This window comes from Amphiprion ocellaris, chromosome 18, assembly GCF_022539595.1.
Source record: "Amphiprion ocellaris isolate individual 3 ecotype Okinawa chromosome 18, ASM2253959v1, whole genome shotgun sequence".
In the NCBI taxonomy this organism is placed as follows: Eukaryota; Metazoa; Chordata; class Actinopteri; family Pomacentridae; genus Amphiprion; species Amphiprion ocellaris.
In genome coordinates this window covers 26994383-27019238 of record NC_072783.1, presented here as the reverse complement: position 1 = coordinate 27019238, position 24856 = coordinate 26994383, and the positions used below count along the sequence as shown (strand labels likewise).

The 24856-nt window shown below is 38.5% G+C and overlaps 3 protein-coding genes across 7 annotated transcripts in view; 1 reads left to right on the top strand and 2 right to left on the bottom strand.

The window, feature by feature from the left end:
- Positions 1-6167, top strand: part of LOC111586950 (MAGUK p55 subfamily member 3-like) — a 34920-nt gene extending 28753 nt beyond the window's left edge. For all 5 annotated transcript variants that reach the window (XM_055004817.1, XM_055004818.1, XM_055004816.1 and 2 more), the window contains 4 exons: positions 2422-2515; positions 2690-2798; positions 4108-4227; positions 5431-6167. In XM_055004817.1, the coding sequence (XP_054860792.1) occupies positions 2422-2515; positions 2690-2798; positions 4108-4227; positions 5431-5610 (503 nt within the window). In that variant the 3' untranslated portion in view covers positions 5611-6167. The remainder of the gene's footprint in view (positions 1-2421; positions 2516-2689; positions 2799-4107; positions 4228-5430) is intronic.
- On the bottom strand, positions 6168-12325 carry psmc5 (proteasome 26S subunit, ATPase 5). Its single transcript, XM_023292566.3, has 12 exons — positions 12243-12325; positions 10708-10779; positions 10536-10605; positions 10321-10418; positions 10179-10235; positions 9807-10037; positions 9131-9257; positions 8830-9020; positions 8262-8360; positions 8041-8151; positions 7871-7957; positions 6168-6339 (listed from the first exon to the last, which is right to left on the bottom strand). The coding sequence occupies exons 1-12, from the start codon at positions 12264-12266 to the stop codon at positions 6286-6288; spliced, it is 1221 nt and encodes a 406-aa protein (XP_023148334.1). The 5' UTR covers positions 12267-12325; the 3' UTR covers positions 6168-6285.
- Positions 12326-14653: 2328 nt separating this feature from the next.
- On the bottom strand, positions 14654-24641 carry smarcd2 (SWI/SNF related, matrix associated, actin dependent regulator of chromatin, subfamily d, member 2). The gene is made up of 13 exons (XM_023286097.3): positions 24074-24641; positions 22425-22621; positions 20877-20919; positions 20670-20792; positions 19754-19873; positions 19003-19098; positions 18429-18530; positions 18149-18310; positions 17752-17849; positions 17504-17639; positions 17274-17396; positions 16018-16119; positions 14654-15902 (listed from the first exon to the last, which is right to left on the bottom strand). The coding sequence occupies exons 1-13, from the start codon at positions 24224-24226 to the stop codon at positions 15849-15851; spliced, it is 1509 nt and encodes a 502-aa protein (XP_023141865.1). The 5' UTR covers positions 24227-24641; the 3' UTR covers positions 14654-15848.
- Positions 24642-24856: the final 215 nt, after the last annotated feature.

Here is a 24856-nt window from a genome sequence, read left to right as displayed (position 1 = left end):
CCACCCACCTCCCCGCCTACTCTCCGCCCTGACTCCCCCCACAGCCCACCACACCTTCCCCCGCCCGACGAGTTTTTCGAGTCTCCACGAGTTCTTCGAGTCTCCACAGGTTTTCCCGAGTTTCCACCAGGTCGGAGGCAGAACAAGTTGTCATGAAGAGGTGTTGAAGTCGGCCAGGATGGACTGACTTTTTACAGCGACTAGAAGGACGACCACTAGAAGAGCAGGTCTTTAACCACCATCCATAAAATCCATGGAGTCAGCTCCACAGAAATGAAGGAAGGTCAACTTTTATCAACCTCCATCCAGATGTTCAACTCGATATCTTTACTTTGACATTTTTAGCACCACAAAGCTTTAGTATCACACTTTATTATCATTTATTAGGACTTTAATGGAATCCATCAGCAGATTTAATTTTTGTTGAGAAACTTTATTCTTGTCGTCGTGGGACTGCAGTATTTAAAACTGTTCCTTCTATTTGACCTCATGTTTATTAGTTTTAGTGGAGAAAGTTATTTTGATTGTCCATTACTCTCTTAAAAACCAAATTATAAATTGGATTAGTCAAGAGGTTTAAATTTCTTACTATAAAAATAAAGCATCTTGAGACAATTTGACCTGTAATTGGCAAAATATAAATAAAATTGAATTAAAATTTTATGTATCTTGTAATGTTGGAGTAATTCAGCCATATATGTTGGAAAACACATTTTCTTTGTCCATTAATCTGTTGATTGTTTTCTCCAATAATTCATTTCTTGTTATGGTTTATAAAATGTCAAACCCAAATATATTCAGTTTACTGTCATAAAAAACAAAAAGATTTACATTCATGATGCAGGAATCAGACAGTTTTTCACTTTTTATCTTAGTTTAGTCAGAAAGATAGTTGATAATGTGTGAATTGTTGCAGCTTGTGAGCCGTAAAAGGTTTTAATCTTTGGGGCCGAGTGTCAGAAAACATTTAGAAACCAACATCAACAAAGCACTCAACAAAGGGAAATCCAACTTTTGCATGACAATGTCTAATTAAAGGACATTTATTTCCAACGTAAATGTGTGATATTCATCCTCTGGAGCTTTCTCTCCACATCGTCTTCCACCTGGACTGGTTTAGTTGGGAGCATGTGCAACAAACATTTGAAAAACTGCACTTTAACATCAATGAATGATACTGAAGTTTAATCTCTACATAAATGAGACTGAGTCTGGATGTGCTGCTCTGTCATTAACTCCTAAGTTTAGGGAAAGTTCAAACAAAAGAGAACAGTTCAGATAAGACTTGAGAATGAGCTTATTCTGAACAAACATCTCAGACTTTCTGAGCTTCAGCACCTCTAGCAAGATATTTTAACAGCAAGCAACTCAAGAGATCCAGAAGTTGGTGAGAGTTAGCTTTAGCTGAGCCAAAGAACATGTGGGATGCTAATCTAGCAAACATTTCAGACTTTTCTCTGTGAATTCTGAGAAATAACTTCCTATTTAATGACAGAACTACACATCTTAACTCAGTCTCATTAAAACAGACTCTAATTCAGTGTTATCCATCCATATTAAAGTGCAGTTACCCAAAATGTTTGTTGCATGAGCTCCAACAAAACCTGTCCAGGTAGAAGGCCACATTGACAAACAGGAAGTGGACGATTCCAAGCAGATTTATAGAAGGGGGAACCGGACTGTACTAAGTGTGGTGGAGTATAGAGGGGTGTTTTGTGGGCTTTTTAAGGCTGATAATGATTATTAGTGAGACATTTGGAGTGATATTCATTTGCAGTAAATGAAAGTATTTAAAATCTTGGAGTTAAACTTAGAAGAACACAAACTCTAACAGAAGACTTTGTTGATACGTTTTTGTGTTGTTACATTTTGGAGGACATACTAAACTATGACGTTTTTGTCACATTTTGGACGACATACTAAACTATGACGTTTTAGTGATATTTTGGACGACATACTAAACTATGACATTTTTGTCCACATTTTGGACCACATACTAAACTATGATGTTTTTTTTCTAAGTTGTTCTTTGGTCTCTTTGTTGGTTTTATTCAATAGATAAGTGGATAGGAAGACAGGAAAGCAGGGACAACCTGCAGTAAACAACCATGAGCTGGAATCAAAACTGCGTCTCTTAGGCAGTCCTGTTTATGAGTTGCCCTCTCAACCATTTGACCTACCTGCACACCTTTTGTCCGCTTGTTGGACGACATACTAAACTATGACGTTTTTTACCTTAAGTGTAAAACTTCGGGACCTCTTCACAATGCATCTCAGCAATAAACACACAGGTTTTCCATGCATGGAATTACATATCGTGCAAATGCTCTTACTCACACGTTCAAATACATCTACATATTCAGCCAGTGTCTTATTTTCTACCTCGTCTCCTGTTCTCTGCTGGAAACATGCGGCCTGAAGACACCACTCGAGCCAGGAAGTGTCATGAGAGAGAAGGAGTAGAGTACCTCTTCATCAGCAAGGCAGCGTTCGAGGCTGACATCCAGAGTGGCAAGTGAGTGTTGGATACAATATCTTTCTGATTAAGTGCAACAATTATCTACTTTATGCTGAGGAAGAATGCAGAAGGATTAATTGAAGCTTTCCAGAAATGTTAATTACTTACCCTGAGCTGGTGCACATTAACTTCATTGTCCGAATAATTCATGATGCTGCTGTGTTTCTGCAGGTTTATTGAATATGGGGAGTATAAGGAGAATCTGTACGGGACCAGTTTGGAGTCCATTCATAGAACTTTGGATCAAAACAAGGTTTGCCTGGTGGATGTGCAGCCAGAGGTTAGTGTCAAAATTTACATTTCGCACTTCCAACTACATGCGCTTGTGATTTCAGTTGCATTACCTGATAGAAAATGTTACATTTTTGTTTTTTTTTTAACAACTAAATCCAATTCATCATCCTCACTTCACTTCTTGAGCTTATCTGCCAACATAAACCCAGAACTGTCTGTGTACCACCTTGCTGTTCTTTGTCCAATTTGCACCATCAAATTTAATCAAATGAAAAATGGATTTGAAGCTTTCATTACTTTTTTTGATTACTTCACTCTGTTTCATTTTTAATTGTTCAGCTTGAAGTTGTTGTTTCAGAAATAAATTTGGGAGCAAAAATAAAATGACTCCATATTTTAACTTTCCATTTCTGTGTTTTGTGCTTGTGTTTGGACTGTACCATTACTTTACAGGGGAGTCTACAGAAAGTCATGGACGCACAATCACCTTATGTGTTATATAGCGCATCTGGCAATACAGCGATTTATCAGCCGCTCTGCTTTTGGTGGGTTTGGAGTTGGATATGAGCATTACTCATAGACTAGAGCCACTGGCTAATTTATTGTTATTACTGGCCACATTAAACATGAAGTAGCAGCCTTCAGATACATTTTTTTAGTGTGTAAGTGGCATAATAATTGATTAAACTGAATTAAAGTTTATACAACACTAGAATCATTTCAATGACAATATATTGTATATTGTAACACTGTTATGTTAATGTTATGTTATAGATACTATATTGACTATAGTATTTTATTAATGCTCAACACATATTGTAGCCAGTAAGTGATTGGTTAGATGCAATATTTATCACACATTGTGGTTGTGCAACTTCTGTAGACAGTTCATGGTGCAAAACACAGAAATAGAAAATTAAAATATTGTGCCATTTTCTATTTTTCTTCAAAAATCTGTTTGTAATATCCTAAATGTGAAAAACTATAATTGAAATTAATATTAATTGAAATTATTAATATTGTGAAGTAAACAAAGAAACATAATGAAAATTTCCAGCCTATTTTGTGAAATGAACAAAAGGACTGCAAATTTAAAATACAGTCCCCAACAGTTCATCTGAAATGTGGCCGAAAGGAATTTAATGAGTGCAGAACGGAAGCTGTTAATTTGAAGTTTTAGCATCGCTACTCTTAACAGTTAGCAGGGTGTTTGGTCTGCAGCTGTGTGTGTCAAAGTAACATGATTTATTTTTCCAGGACTAATGGTTTCCCAGCAGAACGTTGTATTATAACTAGAAGACCAGTGCTGTTCACTTCACCCATCAGTGATGAGTAAGTGTTTTTATCACATCCAGGCACTGAGGACTTTACGAACGGCTGAGTTCAAACCATACGTCATCTTTGTAAGGCCTCACATCTTTGACGGTCAAAGAAAGCACTTCGGCTCCTCTTCATCACTCAGCATAGGAATCACAGTGAGTTACCTGACCACACCAGCAAATACATATAGCACGACTTCGTAACTATCTGAACCCTGTAACCCGCTGGCAGATTTGAAGACAAATTATCTTTAAAAAAAAAAAAAAAAAAAAAAAAATTCCAAATAACATCATTTATCAGAGCCAGAATCTGTAGAAACAGAAAGAATTGTCAGATTTTCCACTTTCTGATTGGAGAAATGAATCAAATCTAAGCTTAAAATCGCAAAATTTATCAAAATGACTTTATTCTACATGACTTATTTAAAAAATGACAAGAATATCTCATAAGGTGTAACCAAAAACAGTAAAAAACAAAAATCTGTACTATTCAATGTAGCTGAGAAGCCATTAGTGTCCAAGTCATGACCAACAGTCATATAACAGACTATATACAAACTGCAGGCTGTGTTTACACAGAGCAGATAGACAACTATGAACACAAATCAAAAATGTAAGTAGCAAACTATCTATTGTATGTAGTGTCAGTGTATTTTCTCACAGTATGTGTAACACCTGTGGGCGCTTGGAAAAATGTTGTACATGTTGATTTGAGGGTTTTTCAGTAAGTGATCAAGGAAATTCGTTGTCTGTAATTTATGGCTTTTTAACTGTGTCATACTGCTCAAGTGACATTTTGGAGCTCTGTCTACTTCTATCTATGGGTGTGCTGTTTCCATAGAGGTGCAAGACTTTATTTTGCAATGAAAAATGAGCCCACAGCGAGCAAAAATGTGCAATTAACAGTGATTCGGTTGTTGCTGTTGGAAATCAATACTCCACCTACAAAATTAGAGATTAAAGCAGATATAATGCATTACCAAACAAAAAAAAAATATATATATATGGTAGCAGATTTAAAAACTTTAGCAGAAAAAGCTAAGTATTGGCCGAAGGAGAAACAATACCTGTGACATCTATAAGGTCCAACTGACTGTGGATTGTGTCATTATGTGTGCATGTAATGTAATTTATAATGTTGTCAGTCCTCTGTCTACTTTTACTGAAAAGCCCAACCAGAGACGGGAATTGAAAATTAGCTTAGTGCTATACACTCTATATGCAAGACATCAGATGTCTTCTGTGTTAATTGCATGGTCCCTGATCAAATAAATTAAAAAGTATATCTTCATATGTGTCAGCTGATGCTTTACTTCCCCATCAGCATGCTATCACTGAATCCCTACTTGATCTCATCAGGAGGACGACCTCCAGGAAATGAAGCAGTCGGCAGAGCAGATGGACGAGAGCTACGGTCATTGGGTGGACTATGTCTTGGTGAAAGAGGACCCAGTCAGTGCCTTAGCAGAGCTCCAGGTCGTGCTGGAGAGGGTGCAGATGGAGCCGCAGTGGGTGCCTGTGTGCTGGGTAAGGCGCTAGCCGGCTGAGCTCGACTGCACACCAAAGTGTGGGTATGTCCGGAGTGATCCAGTGTTCACTGCCATAAAACCATTCCACAAATCTGGGTTTGTTAGTGAACTCGCCATCATCTGCAATGACCGACAGCTTCCTCATCAGTCTGAACATCAAACAAGCCTGTTGTAGATTCGGTCAGCCGAAAATGACCCCAGTAGTCACACAGACACAGTGCTGGTGTACATACTGTATATCTTTGTAGTCCAGTGGCAGTTAACAGCTGAGCAGCGTCTAGTACAAGCATGCAGGAACAAGTTCCTAAAGTAAGTCATAGTCTAAGATCTGCACTCAGTACGATCAGTTGTGTAAGACACCTACTATAATAGCAGCTATTATGTAAAGTGCCATAATGAACGTGTTGAATTTACATCATTGTAAAAGGAAAGAATAAATCTTCAGACCACCTGCTGATGCTGGAGATTGTATGATTACCATTAACTGAGAAAAGCCTGAGTTAAGAGAAATGGGTTGAATTTCTGTCTGCATTTGTTTGAGGAATAAAACTCATGAGCCCTCTGGTATTTACTGGGGAAACCTTTTACTTGTGGACCATGACGTATGTAACAATTACAAACCATAAACAAAAGAAGGAAAATATACATATGTGGTTGCATTGTGTGCAAGAAAACACAAGGCCTTTTACTTCCACAGCTTCTTGATAGACATGTTCTTCTCACTGTCTTTCTGCATCACCTGAGGACGAGAAGGGGGAAGAGTCTTAACCGGAAGCTACCGGTAAAAAACTCAGGATACAAGTGTGGCTTATTTTATGTCAACTCAGCTAACTCTCCCACCTCATATCGTTTTTTAAATTTTGTGTAGTATTAAGCTATCACAGATATAACTTATTCGGCAAGGCATAAAAAAATTGCCACAGACTTTGCTAAATTTAACTTTATGACTGAAAATTCCATATTTTCAGATATTGTAACTATATTTTCCTACAGATTATTTTAAATTCCTTGAACCTTAACTAGAAGGTGTTAATGTTCATTACCAATGTATACAAAAATGAAATAAAAAAATATCCAACGTTTTGTACTTTTCCTTGGCCACAAACTGACATTCAGTGGTGTTATTTCACGAGTATGTCTTTATACCATGTTGACTTCAAGGTTCTCTACCTCTGTGATACCCACACTCACTCACCACTATTAGGTACAGCAGTAAAATCAAAAGCAATCCAACTGCTGACACAAAATCCGTTGTTAACGAAGCTATTACATTTTCAGTTTAGTTAATGCTAAAAATGTAACAGTCCCACTTTAGGTTTATTGTTAAGGTCATAGTAGGTGGCTCACATTCACTAACAGATGTTATGTTATCAATCATTATTTACATTTCTGTAAACAAAAACTGAAAATGTTTCAGAAAAGGTCGAATCTATTTCAACTATGTACCTCATAAAGTGGCCAGTGAGTGTCAGTATCACACAGAATTACGTACCCATGAAGTAAAAACACTGAATGTCATTTTGCAGCCACTGAAAAGCATGAAGATTAGTTATTAACCTATTTTCTCTGAATAATCACACTTAAATGGAAAAATGTCATCAGGTATTTAAAAGAATTGTTCTTGCTTACCTTTAACCCCTAACAGTGTGGGTCATGAGATACCCATTTCCCATTGGACATGGGTCACTTTTGACCCATGCTCCACATCAAAGGGTTAAAAAGTGGGATTCTCAGCTGTATAGTCATGTCTAGCAAAATCGGTGTTGATCAGTTTTTAATGCACTGCCTATTAGTGTCTAGATATGACAGAATTATATTAATACTACATAGAACTGCAATTTTATTTCAAGGCAGTGAAAACTGGTGAAGATATTAATAAAGAATCTTCAAGATTCATAAACTAAGGCAGAACAGTATTGATTTGCCTGCTGTAAAAAAAAAAAAAGCAACAAACTTCAAATTATCCTGAAAGGTTTTGTGGATGCTCAGTACAAATTTAAACCCAATCCACTAGGAAATAAGTGACTGGTGAGGCTTTGAAACTTTGAAAAAATTCATGACTGAATAAAGTATTTGGAGTACAGCTTTAGGATTTTGTAATGTCCAGTCAACTGACTAGAAGTTTTTACGTTAACAGTTATCTACTAATGAACTGAGAAAGTGAGGTGAGATGGTATCTGCCGGCCCAAATACAAAAATGACATTAAAAATATGAGGGCTGGGATTAGCTCCATTATTTCTGGGGGGACAGGACGGGTTGTTACACTAACCTTTGCCACAGCCATCTCAAAGTCCTCCTGGGTGACGTGAACTCTCCTTTCTCTCAAGGCATACATCCCTGCCTCTGTGCAGACTCCCTAAAATACACACAATATGGACATTTAATTACATACTGCCTCGTTTCACACCTAACTGGTACCACTGAGTGGCTAAATCTTACCTTGACCTCAGCACCAGAGGCTCCGGGCATCAGCTCTGCAATCTTCCTCAAGTTAATGCCACGTGTCAGGTTCATCTTCCTGGAGTGGATCTTCAGGATGTCAAGTCGGGCCTGTTGGTGCAGAAAGAAGACATGTTCAAATGCAAACACACTAACAATATGTGAAGTAATTTGTATAATAACTAACTTTTCAACTAGAATACATGTTTATAATGGAGTACCTCTTCGTTGGGAGGGGGAAACTCTATCTTCCTGTCGATCCTGCCTGGCCTGAGCAGAGCTGAATCCAAGATGTCAATACGGTTGGTGGCCATGATGACCTGTAGAGTGAGTGAATGCATCGATAGAGTACATGGATATTTAAGGTGTATAAATAAACACTGCTAATGCTACCATAACTTTGTTTTGAGTCCCTCATTTGGCATTTATAAGCAGCATATAAGCATTTAATGAATGTTTTTAACACTACAGTAGTTACAGATAGAAGGTCTTAAATTGATTGCTGTTAACAACTTTAACTCTTACTATTAAGCAACCAAAACTTGATGCTGGTATATAAACAGATGAATGCCTTCTGTTACGTATATAGACAACATACAAGGTTAAAGTAAAGTGCTACCAAATAAACCTACTCTAAGTTGCTGCTAGAGCACTATAAACCCACATTTAGATGCCAGTCTCTATGAGATCGAAATACTGAATAAAATACAATGGCACAGTTATCTTAATAGTTACCTTATGTTACTGTAACCAAAAAAAGGATGACTTCACTAGGTGTGTCCGTGATACCTTGATGTTCTTGGTTGCCTCGAAGCCGTCCAGCTGATTGAGCAGCTCCAACATTGTCCTCTGCACCTCACTGTCTCCACCTGAGCCGCCCTCCAGGCGAGAAGAACCAATGGAGTCAATCTCATCCATAAAGATGATGGAGGGAGCGTGCTCTCTCGCCATGACGAACAGCTCACGCACCATACGAGCACCTGGGGCAAGACAGCGAAAGAAAAAATAAGGCTTTACAACCAGAGTTCTGAAAAGTCTCATCCAGGGTGGACATGAACTTTGATTCAAGTTAAGAGATAGATGAGCTCACCCTCTCCGATGAACTTCTGGACCAGTTCAGAGCCGGACACCCTGATGAAGGTACAGTCAGTGTGGTGGGCCACCGCTCTGGCCAGCAGGGTCTTTCCTGTACCAGGGGGACCGTACAACAGAACGCCCTGCAAGCACAAAACAAATATAAAAACCATCTGTACTGTCACTGCCACACGACTACAACATATTTCTACACAGTTTGAGTTCACAGAGAAGAACTTTGACAACCTGATTTGTCAAATCTCTAACATACCGTTTCATATACTCAATAATTTTAAACTTTCACAGTTAATTGAATTTCTTTGTGGTTTGGTCTGTTGGGTGGCCACAACTGGACAGGAAATTGTGTTGGGCATTCTGTTCTTTTTTTGATGTCTCATACGTCAATCAGTACAATAATTCATTACCTCACAAATCACTTCTGTTCGGTAAGGCATTAGTATCGTCAAGAAACTAAGCATACTTTTATATATATATTTAAAAATTTAATATAAAATATTTATATTAGTTATAAAATAGTTCGGACATTATCTGAATGACTTTGTTAGGCTTTATGAGTCTACTGTTGTTAGACAGGAAACCTGTTTTCTACAAACTAATGTCAAAATGTGAAAACAAAACAAAAAAATCTGCACAGTTCTTCCACTCTATCATGTCTCTTGCCAATCACCCACCTTTGGCTGTGCAATGCCTAAAGCCTCAAACAGCTCCGGGTGCTTGACAGGCAACTCAATCACTTCTTTGATCTCCTTGATCTGTTTATCCAGGCCACCAATCATTTCGTAGGTGGAGTCTGGCACCTTCTCCACCATCATGAGGGACACCAGAGGGTCCACCTTGTTGGGCAGGATCTTGTGCAGGGTGTAGCTGTCGTTTCTCAGAGCTACACGGCAATTTGGAGTCACCTGTTGCAAAAGTGACAAAAGGATGATAGAATACTGTAAGTTACATGTTTCTTAACAGTTCCTGACACTTGTGATTACAAATAAAAAGTGTAATGTTTGTTTAATAGGTGTTCTGTTCTGTAAACCAATTATAATACTTACATCGTTGATGTCAATGTTCTTGTCCACATCGACAACAAACTTTCCTTCTGGATGAACCTGAAAATAATGAGGAGACATAAATCACAATTGTCATCTACTAATCAAAATTCAGCATGCTGCTTCGTGCATGTATACAGCATACCTTGACCAGCACTTTCTTTTTGTCCATGACCCTGACCACTTCTCCTACGTAGGATCCCTGCTCCTGCAGTAACTGCAACTCCTCACGAAGGAGACGCACTGAGACACACAAAGAAATGAAATGCTTTAAGTGTGGGGAACAATTCAATAGAACTTCATATCACAGAATGACATATTTTGCAATAAAATGATGCTGCAGAAATAAGAATAGAATACCTTTGGCATTGAGCTCATTCCTCTGTGCCTGCAGACGTCTGAGATTCTGGCTCTTATCGTTCACCGTCAACTGTGGAGAAAACAGCAGTTCAGCATTGACGGACACCCAATAGTTGTGCAATACTGACTCACATTACAAGCGAAAAGTAACGCATAGATATTAGTTTCTCACCTGCAACTCTTCTATCTTAGACAAGTAGTATTGCCGGAGACCCGATCCACCTTTACTCTCCCCCATCTCCATCTGGTAAAGAATAAAAAAAAAAAAAAAAAAAAAAGCAAAAAAACCATCAAACTTAGTAAAAAGTATGATCTGATCTCCACCGTTAACATGAACTAAATCATCAATTATTTACCTCTCTTATTATAAATCAGTGTTGAATGTTGTTTTTTGTTAAACTGTTTTTAAACTAACCTGATAAATGTTGTTTCAAGATGCCAACATGTAACTGCAGTTTTTCTGACAGATACTGTGACAACATTTTAATTTGTGATGTTTTTTTTTTTTTTTGTTTTGTTTTTAAAGTCTAGTTTCAGCTAAATCTTACAGTGTAATGGATTTAAAACGTGATGGAGCAATACCACAAGAGATACCATTAAAAGCATGACTTTTACAAGAAGGACGGGAAAATTTATTGACAACAATTTAAAGCCTCGGTAAGACCTGCTGCATAATATATATCCTTAATTACAGCCTTTGCATTTGGTAACTGCATTGTTTCAAATTGTAATTGAAAGCAAACATACGTTTAGCTCTACTGTATAATTCAAGTGTTAATCTGTAAATGTCAGCAAATGGTGAAAAATATACACAGAAAGTTACCAGGACATCAAGTATGTCTTTAAAACATATGTTTGATCCAACAATTGTGAAAACTAATATACAACATTACGTTTTGGTTGTAAATCTTCACTTTGGAAAAGCAGAAACAGAGAACATTTGAGGAATTTGCTAGAATTATCGTTCTCTAATCTTCATTACCTTCATTAGGCGACTATCTAAATTAATGCCAAGTTAGTTAAGGTTTTTAAAATATTGCCAAATTCCATGAACAACACAGATGTAAAGAATACCTGTTAACACCGATAACCCATTGTCTGGTTAGTAGTGCTTAAGTGTTGACACAATTAATATAGTTTAAGCAAGAAAAACACAGTTATCAAAAAGGATTTTTTAAAAACACAAAATATTAACGTGGCCTAAACGTAACCTTCGTCTCCACAATAACCTATTTTATTAGCAAACTAACATAAGTTCACGTTAGCTAACGTTAGCTAACCCACAGATAGTACAGACGATGCTATGGAAACACTACAACTATTAACCACTATTAACGACCTAATTTTAAGGTAATCATTAGCCACATTTTAAGTTCTATTCTGAAAGTATAAACAGAGAAAACAGTTACCGACACACCGCTGCCAGTCATTCTGAGCAGCTAGCTTCTGTTAGCTACGAGCTACGTTCAACTGACAGTGAGCCTTAGCTAGCTGTTAGCTCAGTTAGCTACAATGAGACAGCAAACCGGCAGCATACAACACATTCATTGTTTTCAATGAAGTAAGTTCAAAATATTCACACCACCGCTACACAGTAGTTCAACCTCACGGCCGGCTTAAAGAAACGATTCAATTCGAAGCAAAACAGCAACGTTTCCTCGATAATGTGTCAATACAGTGACCAAAACGATAGAAACATACACCTACATGATCAATCCCGTCCACCTCCATCTTTAAGTTTCTGCATCCGCTGGAGACCAGACGTATTTCCTGTTGACTTCTTCTTCGCGGCGGATTTATTATGTGCACATGCGCACATCGTCCCCTGCTGGCCTTTTTAAAAGTACTGACGACACAACAATAGGAATAATAATAATAAGAAGAATGATAATAACAATAATAATACAATAAATAATTATAGATACATTCCTCTACCTTTTAATGTTGGTTTGAAAATCTTTTGTTATTATGTACAATAATCTGACAACTGACAACATTCTCCAAACTCCCTTTGATTGTTAAATGTTCATTCATAGTTAACTTTTTAACTTCATGGGAACATTGTTTGAAATGATGAATATCCTTTAAAAGTTCTTTGAACATTAAAGTGTTTATCTTCAAACATTAACGCAGGTAACGTTTGTCAGTGTCGTGGGAACGCTCCCTGCTTGTGGGGTTTAGACACCTGAACCAAATTGGACCCGTTTATTCTGTGACAGCTCACATATAAAGATACTGTGCCAAGAAATGTCCAATACACACACAGATATGAACAAATTCATTTGGCCAAATCCAAACATTGTGTCACCTGATGAACATCAACAGGTCATCATCAGCTTCTCTGATAAGAAAGTTAGTTTAAAACAAAGTCTTCTGCAATGCCTTTGTGACAAAAACACAGGAATCCCCCTATTTGCATTTTCACAAATAGGAAAAAGAATTCAAAAATCTGAGACTGAGTTCCAAAAGATCTTTAGCCCATACTGGAAAATCTAGTTCAAATTTGCCCTGTCTAAATATAGAGGTCTAATGCAGTCCAGATGTGAAAAACATAGATATCTCCCCCATTTTTGCATTTTCACAAATAGAGTAAAAGTTTCACAAATTTGAAAGTATGTTTCAGACACCATTCAGGGTTTAACATAAAATGTCTAACACGATTTTACATCATTAAGATGAGGGGAAAAAATAAGATCAGTTGCTCAGCATTGTGAGTTAAACTTCCATTATTTTGGGGGCCACATTGTGGAAAACCAGTTAATTATTGTTTTTGAACATAAATGTGTCCACAGTGTTTCTAAAGACCCACAAAATGTGAGAAAAACCATTCCCATTTCTTCTCCATAGATCAGAAAGTGTGTCTTTGAATGAGCCATTTGAGCTGTCAAATGAGGATAAACACCACTTCCTGTTGTCTACAATTCTACACTTTCGTTTAGCAGACGCTTTTATCCAAAGCGACGTACATCATAGATACAACACTAGCAATGTTGTCTCTTTCTCCTCCTCCCATCAGCTCCTCTTTGTCACTCCTTGAAAGCAGCAGACACAGATAGAGGTAGGCTGCAGCGCTCCTTTCTAAAGAGGTGTGGACAGCAGCAGCTTAGTTGGATTTAAAGTTGCAGACACTGAAACAGCACATTTGAAACTGGGCTAAAATGGGTATTATTCCTGTGGGAGAAGTAATGATTTGTGCTGTATGTTGCACTGAAACTTGAAATACACATTCAGGAGACAGGTGTGACTTACATTAACTTACTGAAAAGGGGTATGATATAGGACCTTTAAGTTGTCTGTTAGCTTACAAATTTAAAGCATAGATTGTACATATTTTAAAAGCTGTGAACTGGAAGCTAACTTTAGTGTCATAAAGTTTTAACTTGCTTATACTCAGAATGACTTGTACTACTAACATCATGTACCCTACTTCATTTTAAAAGTTTAATTTAGTCCTACAAACACATGCACTATATAATAAAAAAATGTAATTCAGTATTCAACTTTGGTCACCTACAAGCTGAGACACGACCTTAAACAGCTCGAGGACGAGCAGACAGACCTGTTGAAACGGCTGTTTGCAGAAGCTCTGCAACCAGCCCAAACATGCACCTTCATGGCCTAACTCCAGCTCTCTGCTCATACAGCTGAGGCTGAACAGTAAAAGATATAAATACAAGCCAATACCATTAATAATAATCATAACACAATGGGCAATAGTATACACTACCGTTCAAAAGCTTGGGATCACTCAGGCAACTTCATGTTTTCCATGAAAACTCACACTTTTATTCACGTGCTAACGTAATTGCACTTTTCTAATCATCAATTAGCCTTTAGTGAACACAATGCAGCATTAGAACACAGGAGTGATGGTTGCTTGAAATGTTCCTCTGTACCCCTATGTAGATTAAAAACCAGACGTTTCGAGTAAAATAGTCATTTACCACATTAACAATGTCTAGACTGTATTTCTGATTAATTTAATGCTATCGTCATTGAAAAAAATTGCTTTCCTTTCAAAAATGAGGACATTTCTAAGTGATCCTAAGCTTTTAAACGGCAGTGTATATAACATAATTCTTTTGTAAGAGGTTCTCCATTAAAAAGACAGTTTAACAAACATTTGTAAGCACATTTATTGTAAAAAATACTCCAAATGTATAAAAGATAAAGGCTTTTGATTGATACACAACATGCAAACATTTTACAAAGAGGCTGTACAAAAAATTAAAATCATTTGTACACAGTATTTCTCAAATTTATGTGCCTTTCTCACACATACAAAAAAAAAAAAACATTTTGGCACAATCTTAACATGGAATGTTTCAAGATGACAAATTCAATGAAAAGAGAACAAATAAAAGCTACACAACAATTTGGCACTTTGTTGAGCTGACTAACTACAGTTGCATTTCCTTTTTTCTTTTTTTAAAATTTTTATTAATATCAGTTAACCTTTTTGGGGAAGTAAGGTTCCCTGCAGTTTAGAAAGTCTGCCACAGTTCATCGCCCTGGAATTAAAATAATAAAACATCAAAACAACAAAAGAAAACAGCTTGTAAACATTCAAAAAGAACAAAAAAAAGAGTCGAAGAATTACAGCTGGACCGAGTGGACTAGTCTTTGTACAGACAAGGAACTCAATCTTTCCCAGAGTAGAGCTCTCTTGGAATTCCTGCTCTTTTACATAGCAGGCGTTTCATTTCAAATTACATAAAACAAAAAAACAGCACCTCAACTTGTAAAATTATTGTTGGCATAAAAAGCCATTTCTAGCTTCTATCAATCCATAAGACATTTAGACTTTTCATTCCCATGTTTTTTAAAGAATATAATCAATATTTCTGCTGTAAAATGTGCTTAAGCATGAATACATATATATATATATATATATATATTTTATCCTACAATGCCTCCCATTTCTTGTTCACAGACATCAGACATTGTCTCCATCTCAAGGTTATGGCTTATAAAAGTGAAGGTAAACAGGCCCCTTTTCAAAAATAGCACACAAGGTGATAGTAAAAAAACATCTGAACAGCACCAGTGCTTAAACAGTTTTAAGCATTTTGTACCATAAGCGAAACATGTTGCACAAAGAGACAAAGGTTATTTAAACAGGCTCAAACTGACAGACAATGCAAGGCAAGCGTACTATAAAGGACGTTTAAATCATCAGTTTGGTCCTGTATACTCATTATGTGAGGATGGCTTCATGGACATTTACACTGCAATGTTAGCTTGTTTCCTTCCAGTTTCACTTGAGCACACATTATCATCTGCTGAGTATTGAGTTGGCTCTGGAATATGTTTTTAGGTGAGTCGGATACCCAACACTTGCTCCAACTCTTGTCTTCTCTGCTGCACCTAAAACAAAGAGGGGATAGTGTAAATGCATATTAAAACCAACCCTATAAATATACAGATCTGTAACTGAACATGGACATTGTTTAACAGCGCATTGGCTTCTGGATTTACTCACCTTTGAATAAATGTATCGTCCCACTGCCTCTGGGACCCACGGTGCCTGGTAGAACTCAGTCCTCCTCTCTTCTTCTGGGTTTCCAGTCACATCTGTCATCAACTGAATGAAACAAAAACGTATCACAAGGAGCCGCAATTTCATGAAAACAAAACGAAGGAATTATACCCAAATACCAGCAGCACTGAGAGCTGAATGGATCGTCTTTTCATGTGACGAGAGCACATCAAAATTAGTGAACTAATGTCTTTGCTTCCATCTGACTACTGAAGCTCTGTTCTAGTACGTCTAATCATATTAAATCTCACATCAAATTGTGTTTGTATTGGCATCCACCCTCTGAGCCAAAGGAGACCAGATGCACTATAGCTGCAAGGAATTATGGTCCAGGCCAGCTGGTAATTACCTGCGTGAAGCAGCAACATGCAACCAGTGCATACAAAACAGTTGTCTTGTAGAGCATGGTATTATTAAGTATGGGGAAAGCTATGCCAGACATTGATTTTTTTTTTACCGGCAAAAATGGTAACATCTTGGGATAAACTGGCTGACTGGAATACATATGTGTGTTGAAAATCACTTATGTATTTGTTAGGGTTGTCATGATGTAATGTACGCTTAAAGAAGTGGAAGAAAATAGACTTGTTGGAACTGATAAGACACCAGAGCTTTGTCTGCAAATTTCATGCAAAACATCAGGCCATTGGCTATAGGAGTGAGCAGAAAAAATATGTTAGGAGTTCATGTTATATTACAGGACTAGATGTATTCAGATAATGTCTTAGAGTAGAGAGCTTGCAAGTCCTATTTATAGCCTTGATGTTGTTAGGTTAGTAAGTGTTTTCAGCCCGTTTACTTTCAGTCTTTCAGAGTTAATGAGCATTTAAAGTGTTTTACTAGCCATGTTTAACCTGTGGGAGCTTGTAAAGGCTCCTGTAAACTGTTGTGCTGCCACAGATGATATTAATTGATGACAAGCAGGGAGAAAATCAGCTGTCACAGGTGATGCTAACACACCCCCTCCACACGTTTCCTCCAGAAACATAATCTGATACCAACAGTTATAGTACTAAATGCTAATGCTGTTGTACATCCTCAAGCTGGTAGACTTGATTTTACAGAACAATAATATGTTTATACGTCACCCTTTAAGGACTCCTGAGGAACAGGGTATGTACACTACTGTTCAAGAGTAAGGACATTTCTAAGTGACCCCAAACTTTTGAATGGTAGTGTACATGTAGTTAGACATTTACCTTCAGATCTCTGCTCTGAGACTTCAGCCAGTCCTGGATGAACTCTTGTGGATTATTGCTGAAGCTCAGCATGAAGTCTCTCTCAGTCTTCAGCTGGTTAATGTACTCGATGGTTTCATGAATCTGCAGGAAATACAAACAGGAGCAATCAACATCTGATGAAATCTAGCATTTTTTTCTTTCATCACCACTTTCCAAAAGATCCCTCTGATATGCAGGTAAAGTCTTACCTTCATCTCAAGTGCAGCAATTTCCTGTTGGTTGGTTGTAGAGGACAGAAAGCTGTTCATCTGGCCTTTCAGTGGGTCGTCCACCTCCACATCGATGTCATAACATGCTGTCTTTTTCTGATCTGTGGGATCCACACTGCTCAGAGAAGGCAGAGATAACAAAACAGAACTGAAGTTAGACTGTAAGAAGGTGATGCCGACCGCACACTTGTAAGAGAAAAGAGCCGTAATGATCCACACTCTCTTACCTAATGATGTGATTGATAATAATGGGATCAGGGTGCTGCAGCAGGCCCGCCAGCTTCATGGGAATCTCAGAGAACCTCATTCGTGGACAGCCGAAGATCTGAACAATTGAAAAACAGAGCATGTTAGACACCCTAGAAGTAGAGTCAGCTGCACATTCGAGGCCCTGTAAAAGACTGTATCCAATTTGATGCTACAAACTATTAATTTAAGGCAAATAAACAAGTGACAAATGCAAAAATATATTCCTAAAATAAATCTTCAATAATAACCTTCTCACCATTCCTGGTTTGAAGTAACAAACAACATAAAAAGCTCCATACAAGATGATATTCACGCTAAAATGTTAAAGCAACACTGGGAACTGGTAAGCTAGGATTTTGCTAACTATCCTGTTACCTGTCTGAAATAGCGGTTGCAATTGATGTACTCCTTCTCGTGACTGTCCTGCAGCTTGTTGTTCTTGATGTAGAGCCAGAGAGCTTGCATGATGCTGGCTCGTGTCTGTGTGTGCACACCCAGAAGGCGAGCCAGTCGTGGGTCCAGTTTGTACTGAGGGGGCTTAAAATGAATAAATAAAGCATCAGGACAAGGGAAGTGTGGGTTCAAAATTAAACCAAGTCATTACATCCAGGAATACACCTACATGCATGATGATAACTAAGACAATAGCTGGTACCTGGTGATCGAGCATGAGCAGAAGGGTGCATTTCACATTCACGTCACCGGGCCTTTTCACTTGGAAACCATCTGTCTCCTGAGTGGTGGGCATTCTGTGCCACTGAAACATGCGTAAAAAGATCAAAACAGATTTCCTCTGAGCCACCACCACAGCCCCGTATTTACTCCTCTCTTCTGACAGTAAATCTACGTACAAGTAAACACTTTAATACTGGCTCAGTCCCAGTTTCATTAAATGGGGCAGTCACTGGGTCTCTATTACTGTACATATTTGCTTTGCCATTGTCGGTTTTGTGGGCCCATTTATATGAGTTGGCTTCTTCACCACAACATTTTCCGTAATTATGTTAATATAAAATATGAAAGCTGCCATTAAACTGATGTTAATAAAAGGCTGATTTATTGGTGGTTATAATTCACACATATTAATCCCTGCTGCTTTGACAAACAAGCTCACAAAAGGTTTGGTTTCAAGCTTTAGCGATTCCAGCTGAACTGGCTGGTGAGTCAATAGTAATCTCAGAGGATATTGGTGTCTATTTGCCCACAATGTTTGAAGGTTTAGGTCATACCTCTACTAAGTGATTGTCAGGTCCATAGAGCTCCTTATCGAGCTCAATCACCAGGCTTTTGAAGAAAGATGAGAACTTCCTCTTCTGCTTGCCCGGCTGGGAATACAGAGCGCATAAAAGAGTGTGAAAAACACTGAGAAACAAGATTGCTGTTGGTGTTTTCTCATTGTGCCGTGTCAGGCTGCAACTGCATTGTTTCGCTCTGACCACATTGGGGGTGGTGAAGCACAAAACTAGACTAGAAAAAGCTGTTGCACCCCCACCCTTTCCACAGCCCTGTCAAAGTCTGTTTGCACAACATGACCCCTCTCACTCCTTCCCTCACATCCCTTTTTTCTTTTTCTCTTACTCCATGCAACACTCCTACACATTCCTGGACCAGAGGAGAAAAATTAACCAGAGAGAGAAAAAAAAGACTCCTTCGTTTGGACCCAGATGACACAATGAGAAGAGCTGGAATTGATGGAGGCAGGGAGGAGGGAGGCATGTCAGCTCATGGTATGCAACGGCCAGTGGTTTCAATTCCGTATTTCAAGAGAACATGAGCTTGTGTGCGAGTGCGTTAGCAGTTGTGGGGTGGAATGGGGAGAGCTGTAAACACACATCTGGCTGCGTGGTCTGAGCCAAGGACACAGGCCAAGAGAAGTTTTTCAGCAATACAATAACAGACTGAAATACTCTGAGTCAGACCACACTGAGACAACGGAGAAACGGCGAGAAGCACAAGTAACGGCCGCGTTTATTCGCTTACTTCCTCCAGGAGTTTGCCTTCCACTCTCAGTTCCCAGGAGGACACCTTCTCCGCCTCCTCACCCTCAGGCTTGCTGGGAGTGTAAGTGTTGGAAATGTAGATCCTGAGCTTGCGCTTTTGCTGAGTCATACAGAGGAACAAGCAGATGTATTGGGAATTCCATTAAGAGGTGATTCTCAAACAGAAATGAACCATCAAAATTTAGAATCAGATCTGAAAAATCACTTTTTTATTTGGTGTTTGATGGAGACAACTCGTCAACAAAACATGAAATTTCAACCCCTTAAAGTTTTTGTAGATTTATTTTTCACAGTATTTGCATTCGACAGTTGGCATTCTATATATTAGTTTGAATTGCTACAATCTGATTTTGTTATTCTAGTGCCCACACAGGAGACAAAGCATTCATTTAATCCACTGTTACTGTTTTAATTTAACATCAATCCCACTGTTTCACCGTCCTACAGCCATATCGTAGCTGCATTAAATTACTGCAATGCATTTCCTGCTGCTCAAGTAGACACGTAATGGCTTTTTTTTGGGGTGAAAATAGCACAGAAAACGCAATGCATTTGTCACGGAGGTTAGTTTTGGCTGCAATCGTTTGTTAAAAATGCATCAATAAAATAAGACAAATGTCATTTTCAGCTTTTTTTTTTTTTTTGAAACTGCAAATCACTTTCAAATTTTTTCCTGCGCAGTAGGATACCTGATCACAGTTGTGATTGTGTTTGACTTTTTCACTTTAAAAATGTGAATTTCTTTGGTTTCACCATAAACTGATCTGCTAATTGCTGATCTTTTACAATGTCTCTCTCCTGATTGTATTTAGGACCCCACTTCGTAAAGCTTAAAGGTTATCTTAAAACGTCTTTGAATTATCCTAAAAATGTGGCAAAGAATCAAAAACAGATACCATAATAGGCTTCTTGATGGCCTCCTGAATCTCCATACGCTTTCTGGCGATGGTTTGATCCAGCTTCCTCTCAAAGGCCAGCAGGTCCATGTAGGCCTGGGACTCTGGGACCAGGTCACGGATCTAAAAAAGAGCAAATCTTTGTTAAATTTTGAAGGAATTGAGCCAACTGGACTTAGATTTTTTCATGATTTCAAGTTTTCCTACCCTCTGTGGCAGAACCTTGTCAGCCATCTTGCGTCTTTTTGGTCTAAATCATGGAAAGGATAAAGCAGAAGATGATTTGCAAAGTACCATATGTTCAGTTTGGAGAGATAACACCACATAAACATCAGTCTCCTAAACCATAGATGATCTGAACTCTAAAAATAACACAATCTCAAACGGAACCATGCTATGTTCTGTTTCAGTGTGTCTCATCACTTAACATTTGCCCTTTAAAGTATGAGCTTAGTTAACCAATTTGCAAGGAATTGGCTGCACGCTGACACATGATACAAGATTAACTGAAAGACCTCGTTCACTTCATTTGATTATCAGTTATTTGTAGAAAACTTCACAGAGCGATAACGCAATCTTGGCCAGTGTTATCTCTTTATTAAGTTCCCCTGAAAGACTGCCTCAAGATTCCACTTATCATCGCTACCGAGTTCATAAAAGCCAGTTTGTTTCTTTAATTAAATTATACAGTTCCCCGTCATTATGACTAAACCTAATTCCCAAGTGCTCTAATGAGAATTTAGGATACGCTTCTGGCATTGTGGCTCATTTATCCTTCCATGCTAAGAACTTTGTTACGAGATAAACCTTAAAGCACAACGGATTCATTGTGGATGATATTGTAAATGCCTCATCTATGAGCGTGGCATCACTGAGCAGTTTGAAGTCAAAAATAACCACTTGAGTCTGCTGTTTTCAAAGTAAAGGCCAGTCATGAGATGCTGCTTTCCTTGTGTGATCTGAACTGTGCATAAACAGTTCAGCAACTTAAAATGATTGCAGAGAGGAAACCTCACTGAGAAGTGTTCTAATGTTAATGGAACAACTTGCGACCACGTATTTATAGGTTTAATACTACTATTACTGTGTCCTGGTGGAGGAAAATGTGACTAGTAAGGTCCTTTAGGGCAATCCTGTTTGCTATAAACCTGTGTTGTTGATAAGGACAGATAACACCCAGACACTCTTTTTTTGTTTTGACAACAACTTTTCTAAAAATGTTATTGTCCTCATGAGAATTTTCCTGGAATCCTTATGCCAAGAGAAGCAATTCTAAAAATAAATTGAATAGTTTGACTTGGCGACAGCTTTATATCAATCATTTGTTTTACTAAACATCTGAAAATGAAGCTTTGTGTGTTTAGGTTATGGAAAAGAAGCAAGTGTTGCATGGAATGAGACACTGAAGTAAGGCGTGGAGAGGAAAATTACTGCTGAGTTGATGAACAGAAAATTAACCGGCAACAGTGATTAAGTCTTTTAAGTATAAAAAATTGAACTTTTCAGGTTGTAGGTTCACAAATGTGAAAAAACAACTATTTGAAAATGTCGCTTTGATCTTGAGGAATTTGTTCATGTTTTTCAGATTTTGTTGACCAAATGAATAATGCGGAATAGATCCGTGAATTAAATGGTAAAAAAAAAAAAAAAAAAAAAAAAAAAAACGATGACAGTGCTATTCTCTACATTTTGGCCCCAGGCTGTGGCATTATTCTCTTGCTCTCACACAAACACTCTCACTTCTCCACAGCTTACCCTCGTCTGAGGCCTCCCAGCGCCTCTTGCTGTTGTTGATGCTGCTGATGAAGAAAGCGCTTCCTTGAGGCGTCCATGCTCGGGTGTCCCATGCCTGGCCTCATGGGAATGTTACCGCCACCATAGGAGGGGCCTGGCAGCTGACCCCCCATTGACCCCATGGGGCCCCCCACTCTACTGGGTGGCATCCCTGGACGCTGGAGAAAAAGGAGGGAAGCTGAAGCTATGATTTCTGCTTCATGACAATTTTCAAAACACATGTTTTTTGTGGTAAATTCTTTTCTCCAGGTCTGTGTGTGTTCATTTTTCTAGTCCTCACTACTTTCCATTACCAAATGTATGTAATAAAGCTGTAACAATTAATCGGCTGTCAGCTATTAAATCAACTGACAACTATTTCGAGAGGTTTGAGTAATTTTTTCAAGAACAGAAGTCAAATTTCTCTGATTCCAGCTTCTTAAATGTAAATATTTTCAGGTTTCTGTCCTCCGCTACGACAACAAATTAAAAATCTTTGGTCTGTGGACAAAAGAAGACATTTGAGGACACCATCGTGGGCTTTAGGAAACACTGATCAACATTTATTTCATTTTATATACTAAGCAACTCCTTATTAATTAAGTCACTGGATGATTTGGTCACATTTTCTTTCCACTGTACCGCTTTACAACAGTCAGAGATAAAGTATATAATAAAGCAACTGTTAAAAAAACAATGTTGTGCTTAAGCTAACCTCATTGTGTCTGCATTTTACATTATGTGAACAACTGACATCAAGCTTGCAGTGTTCAGGGTGTGTAAAAAGAATGGGCACCAACATACAGTATTATTACACCTTGATTCTGTCTGTTCAGCTCATATAATAGCATGTCAGACAGTGAAAGTGCAGAGTGGATGATTTAAGGTGTTAATTGTAATGCGTGTTGCATATATGAGGGTATAATAGCATTTTTTCTTTATGTTTAAATCTTGGCCTACAAAATTGAAAGGATTTATCGCAACTGTTTGTGAATTTTTCCTGTCTTAAAACCCAGCTGCCTACTTTATGTCTGAGCCCATATGCCTGTAACCGACAAAGAGCAGAGAAGTGAACTGGTGCATGTGAACTAAGGGGCACATGAAGCTGCAGATGGTGGCAGAACTGGGGTAACGTATGCAGGCTTACCTCTGGGCAGATGGTGGTGATGATAAACTTACTTTTGTTTTCACACTAACTGACAGCAGGCTGGGGGCAACCACGTGATTTTCACTTTCACACTTGCAAAAAAGAAAAAAAACACCTTTTTTCTGGCGTTGCTGACTGAAACCCCAACTATTTATAAACTATTTAATGATGTATCACCATTAAGGCCATGTTTAAAACAGTTGAGCTCAATTAGTTGATTGCTGTAAGTAATTATGAAGCTTTCTCAAAAGCGGAAGCGGTGACCACACGATGAAATATTAAAAAAAAAAAAAAAAAAAAAAAGCTTTACAGTTACTGTGATGTTGTCAAGTGAGTCCTTTAAAGTGGGTAAGTGTGTTTTATCCCAAATTCAGGGCTGAATTTACTTTTTAAAAAAGCAGATGAGACAGCGTAAAGCCAAAGATAAATGCAGTAAATCCCAACTTTCTCTACTTAATAAAGAGAAATCTTCTTAAAAACCTACCGAGGGGTATTGGGGTGTGGTGTTCATGCTCCGGGGGTAACCAGCCGGAGGTTGCGGCATTCCTGGCATCCTCATGCCCGCAGCGTGCCCGACGTTCATGGGGCTCACACTGGGATTCATCGGAGGACCCGTGAAGCTTCCTCTTGATGCCATCTTCAAGATCCACAAGTGGTTAAAAGTGAAAGAAACTTCAAACGAATTTCGGCTCCAATAAAAGTCAGCCTGGCTGCTAGCGGTGAGGTCTGGGAGCGGTTATCTGTCTACCTGCGGCGACTTTAGCGGAGCTTCTGGTTTGACAGCAAAGCACACTGTCAACAAAAAGCTAGCTAACGTTAGCTCGGTTCCTCCCGTCTCAAGTTCCGGGATTCGCTTGTACCCAGTAACTGCTGGTTTTGTGGACACGAACTGCTGGCTGTAGTTCTTCAGGTCCTGCCTCGGTCTTTCCGACGGAACATCGCCAACTAACGGTTATTTGACCGTGAGGCAAACGGAAAACATGAGAAGTGACCAACGACAAACTGAGAGTCTGAAGCAACACCAAGTTCTCTTATAACTGCCCACACACGGGCTGGATGCTGCGTTCACGGCGGTGGGAAATCCCGTTGTTCCACATTTCAGCGCGCAGTCACGAGCAGCCCCGACTTCTAACTTTTACCCTCTTGATGAGAACAAATCAGAACATATTTTGGCCCGAAATTACAATTATTTGTATGTGTATTTCACTAAAAATTATATTTTTATGTTTCACGATGTAGCATTCAGGGGCACTGCTGCTTTCTGCAC